The 18,103-nt window shown below is 42.7% G+C and overlaps 1 protein-coding gene across 6 annotated transcripts in view; it reads right to left on the reverse strand.

Moving 5' to 3' along the window:
* Window positions 1-364: 364 nt before the first annotated feature.
* ITGB6 (integrin subunit beta 6) overlaps window positions 365-18,103 on the reverse strand; it is a 121,177-nt gene continuing 103,438 nt past the window's right edge. For all 6 annotated transcript variants that reach the window (XM_084800270.1, XM_084800269.1, XM_084800267.1 and 3 more), the window contains 4 exons: window positions 17,451-17,545; window positions 12,921-13,040; window positions 6,927-7,093; window positions 365-2,509 (listed from right to left, as the gene is read on the reverse strand). In XM_084800270.1, coding sequence (XP_084656396.1) covers window positions 2,423-2,509; window positions 6,927-7,093; window positions 12,921-13,040; window positions 17,451-17,545 — 469 coding nt within the window. In that variant the 3' untranslated portion in view covers window positions 365-2,422. The remainder of the gene's footprint in view (window positions 2,510-6,926; window positions 7,094-12,920; window positions 13,041-17,450; window positions 17,546-18,103) is intronic.

An 18,103-nucleotide genomic window follows, 5' to 3' on the forward strand; every position in this document is an offset into this window, starting at 1 on the left:
CAGCCTCTCCCTGTGCCATGGTATGCCTCCTGTGTACATCTCTGTTCTCTCCCCTCTTTATATAAAGGGCATCGTTCATGTTGGGTTTGGACTCCACACTATAACCCCATTTTAACTTAGCTGCCTCTTTAGAGGTCCCATCTGCATTTACTGTCAACTCTAAGGTTCTAGCGCCTGAGACATGGGTCTCTGGGTGCAGCAATCAGAGGGGCTGAGGGGACCTTTAAGCTCACACACTAATCCTAAAGAACTTGGCCCTCGACTGAAATCACCAAGACAATTCAGAATAAGTCACAGAAAGATCCAGAAATGTAAGAACAGGATTTTGTACCAAGTAAATAAAAGGCATTATCATCCGACCAAATTTCACTGTTTAAATTCGGTTTATTTATGACAATGCAAAAATACAATAAAACCGCTTAAAGAACAACCATTTCATCTTCATGTAACGTAACTCTTCAGCGAAGAGCGGCAGTACTGTTCGTGTTTTGGCCTTTTCAAGGTCCTGCCTTGGGTCAAAACGGTACTTAGAGAAAGAACAAATTCCTCCCAATACACACATGAAAGAAACCTCTATTTTCTAAAATCTCATTTCAGCAACAACACAAAAATAGCACAAACAGCTCTGGTGGCAGTGCTGCCATGTCACTAGGAGTGTGTCTGCTGGTTTGCCCCACTCCGAGGTCTAGGACCATTCAAGGGGATTCATGAGGGTTCTTCTTTGCAATTTAGCTGTGTACTCCCTAACTGATTGGTTTACCTGAGTTATTAAAAAACCAGAAAAGAATCCAGATGATCAAAACATACACAGGCCTATCTGGGAGGCGTGAAGGAGCTTTGAGACTAAGCTGACAATGCAGTGGACAGCTGTTGAAGCCTCCGCTAACATGGGACTGTTTGCCTAGTGAATGGCTTCCCATTAACATCCAGTTAAGGGAATACTTTCCGCACAAAAGTACAGCAACTGGCCCGCATTCCTGGGACCCAAGTGCTATTTGTTCTGTGTCAATACACTTTCAAACTAAGATAGTTATACCATAACTAACACAATCCTTCTATCATTTACTGACAAAAGAGTATCATACAGAGAGTCAGGAGGGCTAGGAGTTAGAAGACGGAGAGACTGTACCTAGCCCTTGTGTCCAGCTTCTCAGCTTCTCTGTGGAGATGCAGTGAGAGTGGAGTGCTTTGTGATGCAGCAGTCACCCTAAGAAACGAAGTTCTCCAGAGACTCTCTCTCCAATCTGCTTCCGGATCGCTGATTGCCTGTGTTGGATTTTGTAAGTGGCCTTACCTTTTAGAGCAGGTAGGTAACATGCTCACACCATGCTAGGTGGTGCAGGTAGGCTAGCAATGTCCTGCAGGGAGCCCAGACTCCATAAAGGACTCCTGCAGTCCTGGCACACTTGATGTGAAGCCATGTGACCTTTTATTCTGTTACCCCAGGTTCTTTTTACGTTCCCAAAAACTCTATCTGAGAAGCTAACGACTTCAAATTATTTTTAAATGGACACTTTTATGTGACAAGTGTGGAGTTTTGAAGACTATGAAGCTGATTGAAATAATTGAGAATATGGGATAATAGGAGGGAAACTTGGGGACAAGAGGGAAATTGAGCATATAAGACCATATCTTGAGTTTTACTTGCAACAAAATTTATAAATTACTTCTTCCTCATCTGTGGAACAAAACAATTGTTTGTATACACGACTTTTAAGTTTGTACAAATTTACGGCAATTATTAGCACTTAATTTTCATTCTTTCACCTGGGATATGCCTGAAAGAACTACATTCTTTTAGCTGATGGGAAACCAGACTCACATTTCTCACACTTAAAAAATAAAATCGCTGAGCATGATGTAGCATGCCTTCAATCCCAGCGCTTTGGGGGCAGAGACAGGTAGATGGCTGAGTTCAAGGGCAGGCAGCCTGGTGAGTTCCAGAACAGCTAGGGCTACAAAAATTTCCTTCAGGAAATGGGAGATTTTCTGCGTTTAGAATAAGAGGCCAGTGACAGGGCACAACACAAGCAGAAAGACTCAAGAACTTTGTGGAGACAAAAGCTTTGGGTAGCTAGATTCAGGAAGCAAATGAGATGCTAATTCAGAACATTTTTCAAATGCAAATCAAGTCCCCATGAATCATTCTGATTTTTTTTTTTTGAGGCATTAATGCAACAGAGCTCATCTTCTTCAAGCAGTCTTGACTTTGCCTCTTAGCTTAGGATAGTCTTGTCTTCTCTTGGTTATGTCGAACCTGCTAACAATGCCTCACCTTCATGCTGAGAATGTCTGATCTCCAAATGACCTATTGTTGTTATCTTAAGTCAACCTTCTCTTGAAGGAACAAAGAAAGACAAATCAAACAGTGCCTTAACCTTTAACGTCAGTGAAGTTGACTCTCTGGCCGAAGCGGGTCTGTCTACCCATCTGCCTTGTGCTTTTCCCTGTGTTTGTAGGTCACATTCTTAAAAGTACTGGTGGAGCCTCGGTACAGTGGGTTGGTTCCCTAGAGAACAGGGAGGAAGGAGGAAACATTCAAAGAAAAGAAGTTGCATTTTGTAATTATACCATTTTAATATCTTCAGATATTTGTATTATAGTTCAAATTGAGGAGTCAAGCTCAAATCTTGGAAGCTATTTGGATGATTTTGATCAATTTTAAATTTTACTCATCTTTATTTCATTTACTTCCTTTTGTATGTGGTGCATGCACATATATTTCTACAATTATTATTTAAAAATTTTCAACACTCAATGATCTAGCAGAAGGGGGCGCTCATGGGTTGTTGTGTGCCTGTGAAGGTCAGAGGGCACCTTGGGAGCCAGTTCTCACTTTCCATTGTACAGGTCCTGAGAATCAAACTGAGTCCCACAGGCTCGACCACAGGCTCCATTACCCTCAGAGCCTTTCTCTCTGGCCTTCCACCCTATGTGGAGGAAACAGAATCTCTCCTTTAAGCAGAGGCTCACCAATTTGGCTAGACTGGCTGGCTAGCAATCTCCAGGACTGTATGTGACAGGGGCACCCATACATTTGCAGGACCCGCCCCCTCCCCATAATCTGTGAAGAAGTCAATACACTTAGTGGTTCTCCAGAGTGAAATTTGGTGGAATTGTGCCTGGTTTATCATGAAACTGTAGGAGGAAGGGTAGATATAGTTTACAACTCCCTAAGGGAAGGGATATTATCTACAACTTGACAAAACAAAATTGTATTTGCTATCAAAAGAGCTGAGGGAAAAACATTCCCTGACCTCACCTACCCTTGGCCTTGGATTCGAGGCAATGCTTCCTCGGAGTGGGAACCACCCCTACAGCCACATTTGTATTGTTTTGAGCCAGTGACTCAACCTCTGACATTTGGCCTTTGGTCATGTGACTTCAGGAGACAGAGGCCATCTCTGCATTAAGGGCAAGAAGAGCTGGTTCCTTGGCTAGAGGTCCCTGGTGGGTGAAGGCCAGGCAGCTGTGTTGTCCTTACTACTAAGGTCGGCCTAGATAGTTAATCCAGCTGCCATAAGCATTAAGAGCTTCTGAGGATTAATATAAACTTACGTGGTCTCAGGGAGGAGCCAAGTCTCATTTTCAATAAAACTCAGAAGAAGCTTTATGAGGTGTAAGGTCTAGAAACTATTGATAAATTAGTCAGTTGAAAAGGCAAGAGCGGAAAATGTGAGGTGAGGGTGGGGATGATGGCTGAAGCTTGGGGCTCAAGGGAGAGGTAGAGTTATGGAATAGGAAGAAAAAAATAGGCTGTGATCAGGGCCAGCTTAGGTCTTTGTAGGACTGGGTACTTGTTTGTAGGCCCCACCCCATACCTGCCAATCATATTAAAATGCACCTACTTCCCACACAAAATGGAACTGAGTGTGTTATACATGTGGGCGCAGCTATGCTTGCCTGTGGCTGCATGTGTATAGAAGAAGGTGAGAGGTCAATGCTGGGTGTCTGCTATGGCCTCCCATCCCCCCACACCACTCCCTTTATGATAGAATCTCTCAGTGTCATGGAGCTCCCTGTTTTGCTTAGGCTAGCTGGCCAGTGAGTCCCAGCTTTGCCAGTTTTCCCTCTAGCACAAGGCAGGGTGTGGGGTGGGGGTGTTACTGATTTGAGTTGTTGGGTCAGGCTTTTACGTGGGTGGTAGGGATACGAACTCAGGTCTTCTTGCTTGCAAGCTTCCCCCACTGAGCCATCTCAGGACCTCCACAAAATAGATTTCATAGGTACTCTAAAGGAGATGACTCACGTATAAGAGCAGGGCAGCATGATGTTATTTTGTAGGTAGTTGTTAATTATGCACTTGGGTGTACTTTTCACTTATTTCTGACTCAAGTCTGGACTGTTTCAGGGGATCCCTTGCAGAGGGCTAACAAACTAAAAGTCCACCCTAGTGGACTAGTACAAGGGAGGGAAAAGATGTAAAGTAGAGATGGAACAAGTTCACAATACCACGGGGGTGCGGAACGGAGATGGGGCCTGACCTCACTGATGGTCAGAGCACAGCCAGTGCCGTATTTATTACTGACCTCCCTTTGGGGGACATCCAGTTATCTATAGTGGGTGAATGTCCATGTTTGGACAAGGCCAGTTACTCTCTAAGTGTGCAAGGTGACTTAGGATCTCCCTAAATATCAAGGCCATGACTTAAGGCTGGATTCTGCAAAACCAGCAGCAGCAGCACATTTTTCAGCCTTCAACAAAAGTGGTAACAAGAAAGCTCTAGCATGACCCACAGCTTTTTAAATGATTGCCTAACTGCCAACTGCAGACCCGATTTGCTTAGCATAGAACAAAATCAATCCACGGCTCCAAGAAATGTCAGGCTAAACCTTTTTTTTCCCCCTGAAGTTAATGACTTGTCATCCAAGGGGGGGAAAATGTCTAATCAAAGATGAATTTAAATATCCTCCATTCGTGTTTTCAGAAGGAAATACTGTGGGTTTTTTTTTTTAATGTAATAAAAGGTAACCTTTCTTTATAGCCTTGACAAAATATTTCAGGAGGCAAGAGTAAGGATCTGTCCTCAACTCTGTCCTCTTAAGAGTCCCAGTGGCCCAATGGCTCAGGTGACCTCACTGTTTTTTATGTGCCCGAGTTTTAAAGATCAGTCGAGTTCACCCCTTGAGAAGCAATAGGTTTTAGATTGAAAAATGAATTAACCCGCAGATCTTTAAATGTATGCAGCAAGCATGCATTTGTCCCAGGAGAAAGATACATTAGTGAAATTTGAACTGAATTTTTGAATTGAACCTCTTTTGCATGCAAATGAATAATTATTACCTAGTCATCATCTACTCAGGAACATCAAACATTTGTTATTCAAAGAAACTTGATTTAACAAGGGACCATTTTCCATTTATGCTTTTTATCTGTTTAATGCGTGGTTTTGTCCCATTTTAGATGAGAAACAGCTAAAATTTTGGCATTTGAATTTCAGTCATGTTTAGCTTCCTGAGGGAGAACAATTGGTGTTTTGGAGGAAATTAACTGTTAATTAAAATGTTATTCTAAAAAGTATTAATCATTTGTCAGCACTCATGCCTGTGTCTGAGAACATTAAAATATGCTGGTTACTAGACACGCATCACAAAGTCATCATGTGTTTACTTGCCGAATCAGAATACCTGCTTATTATTTCTAGACTCTTCAGCCAAAGGCTGTTCTTAGAACAAGTTACAAAGCGAGGATCAACTACCTGTACTGAAGAAATATCAAACCCCAAACCTTTCTTCATTTACCCTCACTCCTACACACTTCAGTCTCCCTGACTGAAAACTACAAATATGTACCCTGTATTTACCATGCCTTTGTCATACCTAATCGAGTTAAACGTACGTCCTTGCAATCCTTCCAGCATCTAGTGCATATACACCTTTTTTTTCCAGCTGTCTTAAAAATATAATTGTACGGTTGGACTCTCCAAGTCAGGACTTACACAAGACCACATTTATTACAGCCATGGCATTTTTGCTCAAAAAGATCGAGTAGATTAAAATTTTTTTCTATTGGCCTTTACCCCGAGAGGCACGTTATGAGTAGCTTGAAATCATCTCCCAAACATAAACACTCATTATCAAAAATGGAAAAATACCACTTGCTTTCAGAACTGAGGGTATCGCTATAGGCTTAGGGAGAATAGGGCTAACATCAGTTTATTTAGGCAGATGAACCCAAAGGCGCAGCGTGTTTGTTTGCGTTTTCTCCAGTGAGCTCACTGTTTTTGGAGCCAGCGGTATAAGATAATTGCTATTAGATAGCTAGGCAACTCCATTAGAGATTGAGAGATGAAATTAAAACCATGAAATTGTTTCCAGGGGTCTCTAGGAATGTAATTATCTCTCCTGTGGAAAAGAAACACTTAAAAATTGCAGTCCTGTTTTCTGTTTGCCTACTGAGATGACATTTAAATCATATCTATCGAATGCATAGATTTAGAGGTTTATTTCTTGTAGCTACTTAAATTTTATGTTATTCAGAAAAAGGCACGTGGTATTTAAAAGGGCCTGTCAACTTCGCTTTGTCGCCCATTATATTGGTAACAGGTATTTCCACAGAAATTGGCATGAACTGTCACACTATCCACAAACACTATCCCATTAGCTAGAACACAGCCAATTTACACAACTGTTTAGACACAGCACCTCTGCTTTGCTTCACGAGGCTGCCTCCACAACAGCTCTAAGTCGACATGGCAGGAATTTCAGGAGCCTCTTCAGCTGTTATGAGCCCACGCACTAAGACACAGTACATCGTGAAAATAACCCAGGACCAGGCGACGGGTTCCTCCCGCTTTCAAGCAAGATAGAAATGAAAGCTGTTGGGCCGCACTAGGGTGGTCGGAGAAGTGACATCTGAGCTCTTATTTTCTACAAAGGATGGTGGAGTCCCCGATCACTTCCACCGGGTCTCCAGGGCTCACGTACCGTTTGCCATTTGGCCTTTGATCTTTCTGCTTCAAACTTGGCAACTTCTTTCCGATCGTGAAATGATACCAGCAGCTTCCAAATGCACAATAGGACAACTCCGATGAGCAGGATAGCCAGGGACACTCCCAACATGATCATGGGAATATTTGGAGGTTTGGGGCAGTCTGTGGGAGTGGATGAAATAATCTTTAGAAGCTGCTACTATTAATATTTCACTATAAGAAGGCTTCCCCACCTCTCACTGCAATGCAGAGATTGAACCCAGAGCACTGAACACGCTGGACAATTCTCCTCCTGCTAAGCTACATGCTCATCTCAGGGAATGGAAAGATCTTTCTCATTGGATTTCCTATTCACGTATTATCTACAAGAGGAAGGAAAAATCAATACCTTCTTGTCTTGTTAAATTTTTTTTTTCTAAAACTGAGTTACTTGTTTAAAGATAAGTTTGTATTTATTCTCAGTAGAACAAAAAGATTCAAAATAATTAAAAAATGAATTTACAACTAGCCATTCATATCCTTGGATTAAACATGCCTAGTCTTCTATCATCCCCCCTTTGTATTTCTCTCTCTCTCCTCTCTCTCTCTCTCTCTCTCTCTCTCTCTCTCTCTCTCTCTCTCACATAACACCTCCTGCTCCTGTCTTTACCTCCCCAGGGCTGGAATTACAGGCTATACCTTTATACAACCAGGATCACTACTATGCCTGGTTTTATGTAATGCTTGAGATTTAGCCCAGGGCTTCATAGGTGCTAGGCAAGCACTCTACCAACTGAGCTACATTTCAACCCCAGTATCACATTTTGTAAGTAACCTACAAATGAGTTCAGGTATATGGTAAGATGTGTGTAAATTCTATTCAAGTGTAAGGGCCTTCAGAATTCACAAGATGTACTATGTTTGGCAATCTTGAGATCTTGGCCCCAATCTCCTGCAGATGCTTGGCATTAAAACTTTAACACAACAGAGTGACAATTAATGTACATGAAATATTTAAAGAACCATAAAAAATGTTACATTTCAATTTCCAAAGATAATCTCTTCTGAGTATACCGCAACTGCCTTGGTGCATATAATTATTTTTGTCAAGAATCTCTTTGAATTGTGAACACTCTCAGGATTATATTAAAAATTATTAGTCGAGCCTGGTTGGCCATCCCTACAGTCCAAGCATTCAGCAGGCAGATGCAGGAGTTTGGTGCTAGCTAGGCTACGAAGCAAGTTAAAGGCCAACTTGAGCTCCAAAGTGAGACCCTGTCTCACAAACCAAGAGCTGGGAGTGTAGAACACTTGCTTAGGATGTGCAAAGGCTCCAATTCCATCTCCTGAATGGTAGAGATTGAGCTTTACTGCAGGTTCCTTGTCCCTTCCCTTTTTAAATCAGAAGACAACTGTAGCTTTGTACTTTATGCAATGCTCTGCTTTCCCAGTCTAGAAGAGGACAGGTTCAGTTCTTATCTCATGTACAATAGTTGTGTGGATTCCATTGAGTCCCTTGACCTCACCTGTGAGATAAAACAGAACACTCCCTGGCCTTCCCTGATGACAGAAACGTGCCAAGGTGGTCTTTGTTATCAAAACCACAGCCTCCTAGACCTCCCCCTGGCCCAGGATACTCAGTTTCAGTGGGTCTTGGGTATTACCATAGGTTATATATTATTAACAGCATCTAAGTCTCTCTTATGACCAGGACAGTGTAGCGGATTAGATACGCTTAACTTGAAGATTCCTTGAAATGTTATTTTGGCTTTATTGATAGTATTAATGTAACATTGCAGTTACATAGCACCTTTCTCCACTGACAGCAAGGTGACCGACTACCCACCCCTGCAGTGTGCCCGCAAGATGCTAAGTCTGCTAACGGAGCACTATAATTAAGCCCTACTTTTGCTTTCCTGGGAAGAAATTTTACATCAAATGATCATTACATTTCTGCATCCCTCCACAACATGTGAGGCAAAAGCCTGACACCATCTTGGGAAGGGATGAATCAGGCTTAGCCTATCCTCCATAATCTCACTCCTAGATAATCAGGGAGAATTGAACATTGGGACTAACCATGCAGCTTTTCAGACTGGAATATGAGGGGACTAATGACCCCACCCCCAGCCCCAATGGCGTGATACCTGGCCTCACACACTTTTTCTGGGTAGAAAACCATGTATGGACATCACGAAGAAATAAGAATTGTTAATGGCCACTTACTATAGCACTAAGAGCTAAAAGCTGTGTTGTAGCAAGCAAATGAAGCGTGGCTGTGTCCCTGAGAAAATATACTGATCCAGCTACCACATTTTTCGAACTATAAGACGCACCTGACCATAAGATGTACCCAGTTTTTAGAGCAGTAAAACATTAAAAACAGTAAAAACAGCAATTGAACCATAAGGTGCACCCTAATTCCCCCCAAACTTTTGAAGGGGAAAAATGGTCCAAAAAATACGTTATATCTCTGGCCAAAAAATGTCTGGGCTGGAACAGAGCATGCTCCTCTTCACAGCAGGCTGTAGCTTGCTAGGACCCACACCTGGAAAGTAAGTCAGGCGTGTGCTCGATTAGGGAAGCAGTAAGGGAAAGGTATGGCTTGGGAGGGAGCATCATTGTTCAACCTAAGGTCATAGGATGCTGTGACTCTGCCCAACTTCCAAGGCAGGTATCACAACCCAGACCTCTTCTTCTCATGCTCTGCATATTTCTTTGGTGCTTGGATGGAAGAGAGATACCTAGGTTGGAGGAAAGAGTCGGCTCTACTCCTGTATGGAATGTGACCCTACGTGGGTCACTGCTTCACCTAATGCTGAGGTCTTGAATATCAAATTCCTAGCTCTGTCTAGGCTGGCAGCTGTACTCTATGTGGCTATTGGGTACCGGGAAATATGACACCAATTCAGGTCATACTAGAAGTGTTAACACTTATCTCCCAGTCTAAGAATGGAAATGTAAAACATCTTAAGGATTTTTTGTGTTGATTTCATGTTGAAATGAGAGTATTTTGGATACAATGGTAAAGAAACTAACATCGCCCATCTTTTTTTCTTTTTAACTCTAATTTAATGTGGTTTCTAGAAAACATTACATTTTATATAGAGTTCACCTAACAGTCCTATTGGGCAATGCTGACGTCCTTTAGATTCAGATATTTATTACAGCTGTGTAGCCAGTGGGAGGCAGTGTAGTACAGTGGTTAAGAGCCTGGGCTCCAAGCCAGGCTGTTAAGCGCTCCGCAAGCAAGCATATCTGTGTTAAATTACTGCAAGACCTTGCAATGTATTTGTTTCCATGCCTCCATTTCCTCACCTGTAGAACAAAAATATAACTAGCATCCACTCTACAGGGTCGTGGAAGATACCAAGTAAAATCTGCACATAGTAAACATGAGGAGTGGTGTGTAGCCCTGTATACAAAGGGACGGTGACAACAGATGCATTTCTCTCCCCTTTCTGTCTCCCAGAAGGCAAGGGGCTGGATCTCTCAAGCTCAACTTAGACGATGTTGAGTGATCGGCCTCTTCCAGCAAAGAGGGCTCGGCTGTCATTTATTTTACATCTGGCATGGCTTGTAGGCTCTGGCATTCTCTTCTGATAGAAGAAGGAAGGTGTGAGTGATGCTCTGCTGTGCCTGCATCCTCGGCAACAGTGAGCACACTGGACCAGCTCCCTTTTCAATTTGCTTAGAGGACACTGGGAGTCATTAGTCTCTCCTTCCTTTTCCTTGTTGTGTGCATTTTGCCTTCCTTCTTATCCCAGCTTCTAACTTCAGAGCCACAGGTTTGGGTGCCGCGGGAGGAAAGAAGTATTGACCCCTGTGGTTAGGCTGCAGCCTTGCGGCTTCTGGAAGCACCAGGCCTGTCTGGGAATGGGGCATTTGAGGTAGCCTTGGGCCTGTCAGAAGATCTTGCGAAACCCAGGGAGATGGCCTTTTTTCTTCCCTTTCCCTTACCGCAAAAGAATAGGGATAAATATATATACTCTATACTATAATAAAAACGCACAAGGCATCTGTGAGTGCTCCAAAGGGCGGCATGTTGGTGTGTCATTCACACCGCGTACGAGAATAAAAGAACAGACAACCGTCAGTAACAAGATGACATTTATCAGCTGAAGGCCTGTTCCATGAGAGGGAGGCGGGAAAGAAGAGAAAGAAAAGAAAAGAAGGAAAAAAAAAATCAAACCAGCCAAGCACAAAAAAAGCCTGCACACTGAAAGCTAGGCCCTCTGCAGAAAGCGGCTTTGTTGTCTGGGATGTTTTTCCAATAGAATCAATATTTTAAGAGGTGACTTTGATTTCAGGATAACATGCTAAAGTCACCACCACGATGACAAACACAGCGTTGGGGCTGCTCGTTACAAAGTTGATAACGAGGAGGCAGGCTTTGTTGTATTATGGTATGGAATTTGGTTCCTTAGATTGTGACTCCCAGTGACTGATGCGGCATTTTGTATTCACGTTTCTCAGAAATGTGTACATGGAGTTTCCAAGTGCCTGTCACCAGGAGCACCCTGCCCTCACAAGCAGCAAAGCCATGATCGGAGTCACCCCCACATTTCATAGGTTGTGACTGACTTTAGCTGTCTTGCCCTCAGCCGGGCAATGTGATGCTTCTTCCTTTGTTCTCTTGATTGTAACAAGAGGTTTAAGGCCACATTGCAGGTGTTTTGGTATTATTTGGGTTTTCAACCTCTGAGTAATACCAATTCGATAGCTTTGGTTTCAAATTCAGGACTTAACATTTTACCAGCAAGCACACATATCAAAACCCATTTCCTTTAGACCCTGTGGGTGCTGCTGTTGTCTGTGCCCAAACCTTAGGCTCCAAACCCAAGCCGGCTGAAGTCTGACTTGATGCAGCTGTCATTTCTCTGGGACAGTTTAGGGAGGGGTAGGTCATTGCTAAAGACAGAAAATGTGAGGCACCCGTGAGTGTCAAAGAATGCAGCCGGGGATATTAGCCCAGTGGCTCTGAAGGAGGGCTTGGAGCATCTGCGCTAAGTTGGATTGTTCGAATGTATGTGCAATGCATGCAGGCCTGTTGACTCAGGACACAGGCATTTTAGATTAACCGCAGAGGAGTCTGAGACCCACACACTCTGAAAACTTCTTCAACATATGCTGCCTACTGCTTTCCTTTCTATGTAATATAAATGTGCCTTCTCCCTTGGCTGGAGATGTAATTTCTATCGGAGCATCCCTGTGGTAGAAACTGATTCCATGTCTTGACATGGTTGGAAAATCTATAGAAGCACAGGTGTTCTGGGCTTCTGGCTGGCCTGGTCTGGTACCACCAAGTCGAAGCTGCCTCAAACTCAAAGGAAGCCTCCTGCTTCACTCTCCTGAGTACTGGGATTATAGGTGTATGCTGGCTATCCTGGCACTTTGACCTTTTATATAGCCACACCCTTATTTGTTGCCTTGTGTCTTTCCCGGTCCAACATCATTATTAATGAACCATTGCTATGAGGATGGTTCACATGCTATGTTCATTATTCCATTTATTCCTTGAGCTACCTCTTAAAATATTGTGCCATGTTCCCCTCCCCCCGCCCATCCCCTCCATTTTACAGATGAGGAAATAGGAGGCTTGGAAAGACAAGTATATCCCACAACCGCAGGCAGTGGTCGCATGAGAAAATAGCATTTGGACCAAGGCTTAAATTTGGCTTTAAAATCCGTTGCGCTTCTTCCTGCTAGTTTTTCTGAAAGACACCCCTATTGCTTATGCCTGGCTTGCTTGGTTCTCCTTTCTGCACTGCCAGCAAGGAGCTGTCAGGGAGGTGATGCCCGATTCAAATGAAAGTTATCATGTTACCCCATCTTAATAAAAGACGTGGGAACACAGCAGAGGTTTTAATGAGGAGCTTTCAACCTTCAGAGGAGCACTTCAGCCCAAACTTTGAAATGTCTTTTCTGGCATGCTACCTCAAGTGACTTTCTGGATGCCTTCAACCAGGTAGTATCACTTGACATTGGCAGTGGAACACAAGCTACCCACCTTTTTCACTGATGCTGTGAATGACTGTTTTTCCTTCACTATCTGTAGTTATCAGGAATGTAATAAGACATTCATTTTCTCCTTGTAGAGAGCAGGAAACAGAAGTATCCTTTGACAGATCTGCAGATGAAAGAGTCATTCATTAGGTTAAGTGAGATTTCCAAAGAGATAATTTTTAAAGCGAAGTAGTATTGAGTTTAATATGCAAATCAGAATTCTCAATACCCTCAAATAGGGGATTGAAAGGCATAGGATTTTTTTTTCCCACCAAGTGAGAGCTTGGGGTTTACTTTATGTTCCAGAAGAACAGCTCCAGATGTGGTCAGTCAGGACTGACCATCAGAATTTCCTATCAATCTGATGTAGGCAGATTTCAATAGAGTGAAAGTAGCACAAGGCAGGTGCCCAAAGCTGCCTGGGGGAGAGAATGGCCTTGATTATGGTAATGAGGGGCTGTGCGCTTCTCTTTGCAGAGAACAGCTGGGAGGGACGGCTGGATTACACTGCAGCGCGGTGCAGATGGATACCAACACTGGTAGGAGACAGCTCCTCACAATGGTGTAGCCAGGTCTGCGGGCTTCGCATTGTCACTTGGTGAGAATAAAATAATATCAGGAAGCTAAGACAGAGGTGTTACGTATCTCGGACCCGCAGGGTAAAGGGAAACTTCTGCTCAAAAGGAACCCTGAATAACAGCTGTCCAACAGTCGGTCACTACCCTTTCTTAACAAGAAAGTGAAGTTTCCCTCAAATCTTTCCCAAATTCAGTATTTTTCCTTGTGAAGCTTATTCAAGAATTAGAAAATGAATTTCATGATAATCGTTGGCACTAAAAATGTAAAACTCCTTAGGTCCCTCATCAAAAATTCTGGTAGCCCAGATACTCTGTATTTTCTGAATTAATGTGAAACAGTTTCATTTTATGATTCTCATTATAAGTTCAAAATTTTTGATGCCATTGTTACAGTTTTTCAGAAACCTGCAATTAAAATAATGTTAGCTCTTAATCTAAACCTCTAAGACATATGAGCCAATATTAGTGTGTGAAGATAGATTATGAAAATCAAACTGTCTCAGATAATCTTGGGCCTACTCTTCCTAGACTGTGATTTTAAAAATGGAATTCATGTGTGTGTGTGTGTGTGTGTGTGTGTGTGTGTGTGTGTGTGTGTTCTTACAAGAAAAATAAATAGCCTATCTTGGGCTATTTAGGGCACAGAAATGCAGGTCATAAAATATAGAAATATAAAATTCTCATTGCTTGTTGTCTTTGCATTTAATTTTTAAGAGAAAAATCTGATAGAATCTGTAACTAATATGCCTTGTATCATTCAGGACAATAAGAGCCAGTAAATGATAAATCTAGCATTCTAAATGAGACTTTGTACAAAAGATTTACGTGAACTAACTGGGTTTTGAACTCATTAGAAGCATCTATTTATGTACATACGACTGTTAGGAAATAAAATGCAAATTATCCTCATTTGGTTATTTCCATATGCATATGGCCATCTGACTCACCTGGGAGATTTGAAAACACCCATCCTGGGGACCCATCTCAGGTGTTTTAGTGGGAGTCTGTGATGTGCACAGGGCTGGGGCATTAGGCTGTGATTTAATAAGCACTCTAATTAGATGCCTTGGCTGAAGAGCTATGGGAAACTCTTGGAACTCTGCATAAGCACGACCTGTGTTATTCCACGTGTTTGATGGTAGGTACATGGCAGACACCCTCATTGAGTTCACAGTTTGGTCCTTTCTATATGACCTTCGCCGCTGCCTAGCTTCCACTCCTGTAACTAAGATTCATGAAATCTTGGGGAGTGTGCTTTTGCATCTTGCATTTCTCTCTTTGTCGTTGGCCACAGCAATGAGAGCTTACATCGCTCTCTTGAACTCTCTTAATGGGACATCAGGCTCTCGGGTTGAAAGTATGTGTATGGCTTATCATCCTGATTTCAGTCATATTAATCCTGCCTCTTTATTTTCTTTTAAATAGCTACACTGAAGCATAGGGAGGTTTGCTTTCCGTGACCAGCCAGGATTATTTAAGTTTTAATGGAACCGCGGATCTGACCTTTGAGTCACAACTCCCCCGCCCCCCCCCCTTGTGTTTAATTACTCCACCACTCCTTTTCTTGACTGCTGCAGGCTAGATGTGCCCTGTTTTGTAGTGTTTGGGTGTTGAAATGGTACTATTGGATGTGCAATGAAAGATTTGCATAATTAGCTGCTAAGGTTTTCTTTTGCAGTTCATAGAAAAATGGCCCTTCCTTTCTTTCTTTCTCTCCCCTCCAAACTCCTTTGTGAGACTTGAATTACTGCCGCTGAATAATACATGGAAAATAAGATTTCAGGCGGCCAAGGAAATCATGCTGAGTGAAGGTAGACATGTGAGCGGTATGGAGTAGGGTGGAGGGTGGAGGGGTGGGGAGGCAGGCCTGGGAAGGTCCAGGAGAAAAAAAAAAGTAGAAAACATCGATGTCTGTACTATTGACTCACAACCCCGAGTTCTAAGATGCCCCAGCTCTGTGGTCAGCTAACAGTCCTGAAAGTAAACAGCTTCCCACAGGTGCTGGTGAGGCTTTGGGACGAGGTGGTTCTATGACTTTAGCACCTGTCCTGTCTCTCCTGGTGACTCACACTCATGTTTAATTTACTGCACATAGCAGTTCTGAAGACTCGCAAAGCTCTGAGGTCCTTAGCTTTGTGTTTCCAGAATGTATATGGCCGTGGGTGCTTCATTTCAGTGAACTTCTCAGAGACAGTTTTTGGTGGAGCAAACTGAGGAGCAACGACTTGAGTGTCTGGAATAGTGGGGTAAATGAGGAAGCAGGACTCCTTCAGTAAAACGGAAAGAATTATGTTAGATGGGCCCACCGCAGTCACCTAGGCACAGTGGGTGAATTCGTAAGTTATAATGGATGTCTGTTTCACTCCTTGTCCTCAGCAGAGGAAAGTAGGTACTAAAAGACCCTCGGATGAACAAATGTGGCGCCATCTTTTCAAAGATGTGACACCACCACCAGTGGGGGTTAGAAGCTCAGTGGACCAGAGGCGATTAGAAAGGTGCCTTTTAAACTCAGTCAGACAAATCTCTTTTCATTCAAGTTTGTCCAGCTTAGTGCTTAGAGAGGCTTAACAGTCCACTGGTTATTTTCCTTTTCCAAGTTGGAAACAGTAGTATCTCTCTCTTTTAAAGGTACTTTGGTCAAACACAAAAGAACATAAATATTCGAAATGCCCCGTAAGCTAGTCTTCCCCTCAAACCCAAGCATCTTTGACAATCCGCTCTGAAAATTGTGAACTCAGGCACAGCGGCTGCCCTGTTCACACTTCTAGGACGGGCATGCTCTTTCATACCCCTTTCCAGTGTGGCGTGTTTCCTATGTTGCTGGTGAACTATGTTTAGTCATTTGCAGGCATCTTCTGCCATTTTTGCTCATTTCTCAGAGGCAGCTGGTAAATGTCCCCACCGCTGTGAGATGAGCCTGGAGGATACACTGAGATGCATTCGAGTTAGTGGTGTGGACACTCCACAAATGCTCCTCTTTCTCCATGCTTTACTGTGTCTCACCTTTGACTGTAAGGCAAAGCACACAGCTCCTACTTGGCATATTTATCTTCGGTCACTGGGAAAGCACAGATGAGGGTTTTTTTTTTTATAAGCTCTCATCATGTCCTGCCATACCCAGTAAGTGATTCAACTGTAGCATCACAGCAATTTTTGAATCAAAGTACTTTAAAATATATATATAAATGTCTTTATATGTTCTATTTTGGAAATACATTAATTTCCACCTATTTACTACGTGTGTCCTCCAGGCTGTGTATGTTATCCTTTCCTGTTCAGCTAGAAATGCATTGTGTTAAATATTTGTGGTGAGTCTTTGACACTAGACTGTCATTTTAAATAATTAAATATGACAGATGAAAACAGAAGCTCAACGTGATTATCAGTTAGAAGAGGGATTCCTTGAATTCGGAGATTGAGCCAAGAGGCTTGGAAGGATGTTGAGGTAACACACCCATGGCTGGGAAGCGTGAAGTAAAAGCACTTGAAGGGACAGTGGAGGGACAGACAAAGAGCAGCTAGTGGGAGGAATACTTCCGGGGTCTGTAAGGTGCAGTCAGGCAAACCTGTTGCTGCAAGCTCTGTCTTATCTTGAAATAAGGCAGTCCTGTGATAAAGGAAAATTTCAGGCTGCCAGAAGGAGTTAACAGCCGTTTCTTCAATTCCCTTCTTACTAGTTTGGAAAATATAGCCTTGTAGAATTCTCTACTATCACCTCTGTCAAGCAGAGGTGAACTTGCTAACAAAGCTGAAGAGCAGTCGACTAGCCATGACTTTAAGATGCTTGCTTCTCAAGCCATCATTTCTTTAGCATTCAAAAATGCATTTATTTAAAAAAAAAAAAAGTTAAGGAACAAGAACAGCCAGTACAAACAAAGTCAAGTTACTAAAAGTCCCCTGACTCACATAGTTTCTGCCTCTCTCAAGAATTATGTGACTTAAGACAAGAAGCACACCTTCATCACTGATGGTGGCCCCGGTGGCTTTGCACTTCTCCATGCATTCTTCTTGTGGCTGGCCATCTGCGGACAGGTAGCACTCGATGCAGCTCCTGCGGATGGGACAACAGAGTTCATCATCAGCTCATGTTGGTGGAGAACGGGCATGCCTCCTTACTCTTCTCACTGGTGACATTGACCTCTTGGTACTTTCAGAAAGAGAGTTGGGTGACATCTAGGAGAATGCTACGTTGTTCTGATTTCTACCCCCAAACCAGCATCCCCCCAGCCAGCCTTAGTAACAGCCTCCATCATTAGTTTTTTTCTGCAGTGATTGCTTCTGATTGGTTAAGAAAAAAAAAACATACTTCAGTATTTGACTTAGCTGTATTTTCATTTCACAGTTTCAACATAAGGGAGTACTTATATCCATAAAATATGATCGGAGTCTAGGCAAAGTTATGAATTTCATAACACAAATGATCCATATCTCAGCAGGAATTCAAAGAACGATGAGTGCTCTTAATATATGTCAAATGTGATTACTCTAAAATTCAATTTTCTGTTACTCTTTTGAATAAGTATAAGACTTGATAGTGGGTTCTTAAAGCTTAGGATTATAGCCTGGGTCTTCATTAATTCAGGCTCCTAAATAAAAGATTGCTGCTTAT

The sequence above is a fragment of the Acomys minous genome (assembly GCF_964271855.1).
Source record: "Acomys minous genome assembly, chromosome: 10".
NCBI lineage: Eukaryota > Metazoa > Chordata > Mammalia > Rodentia > Muridae > Acomys > Acomys minous.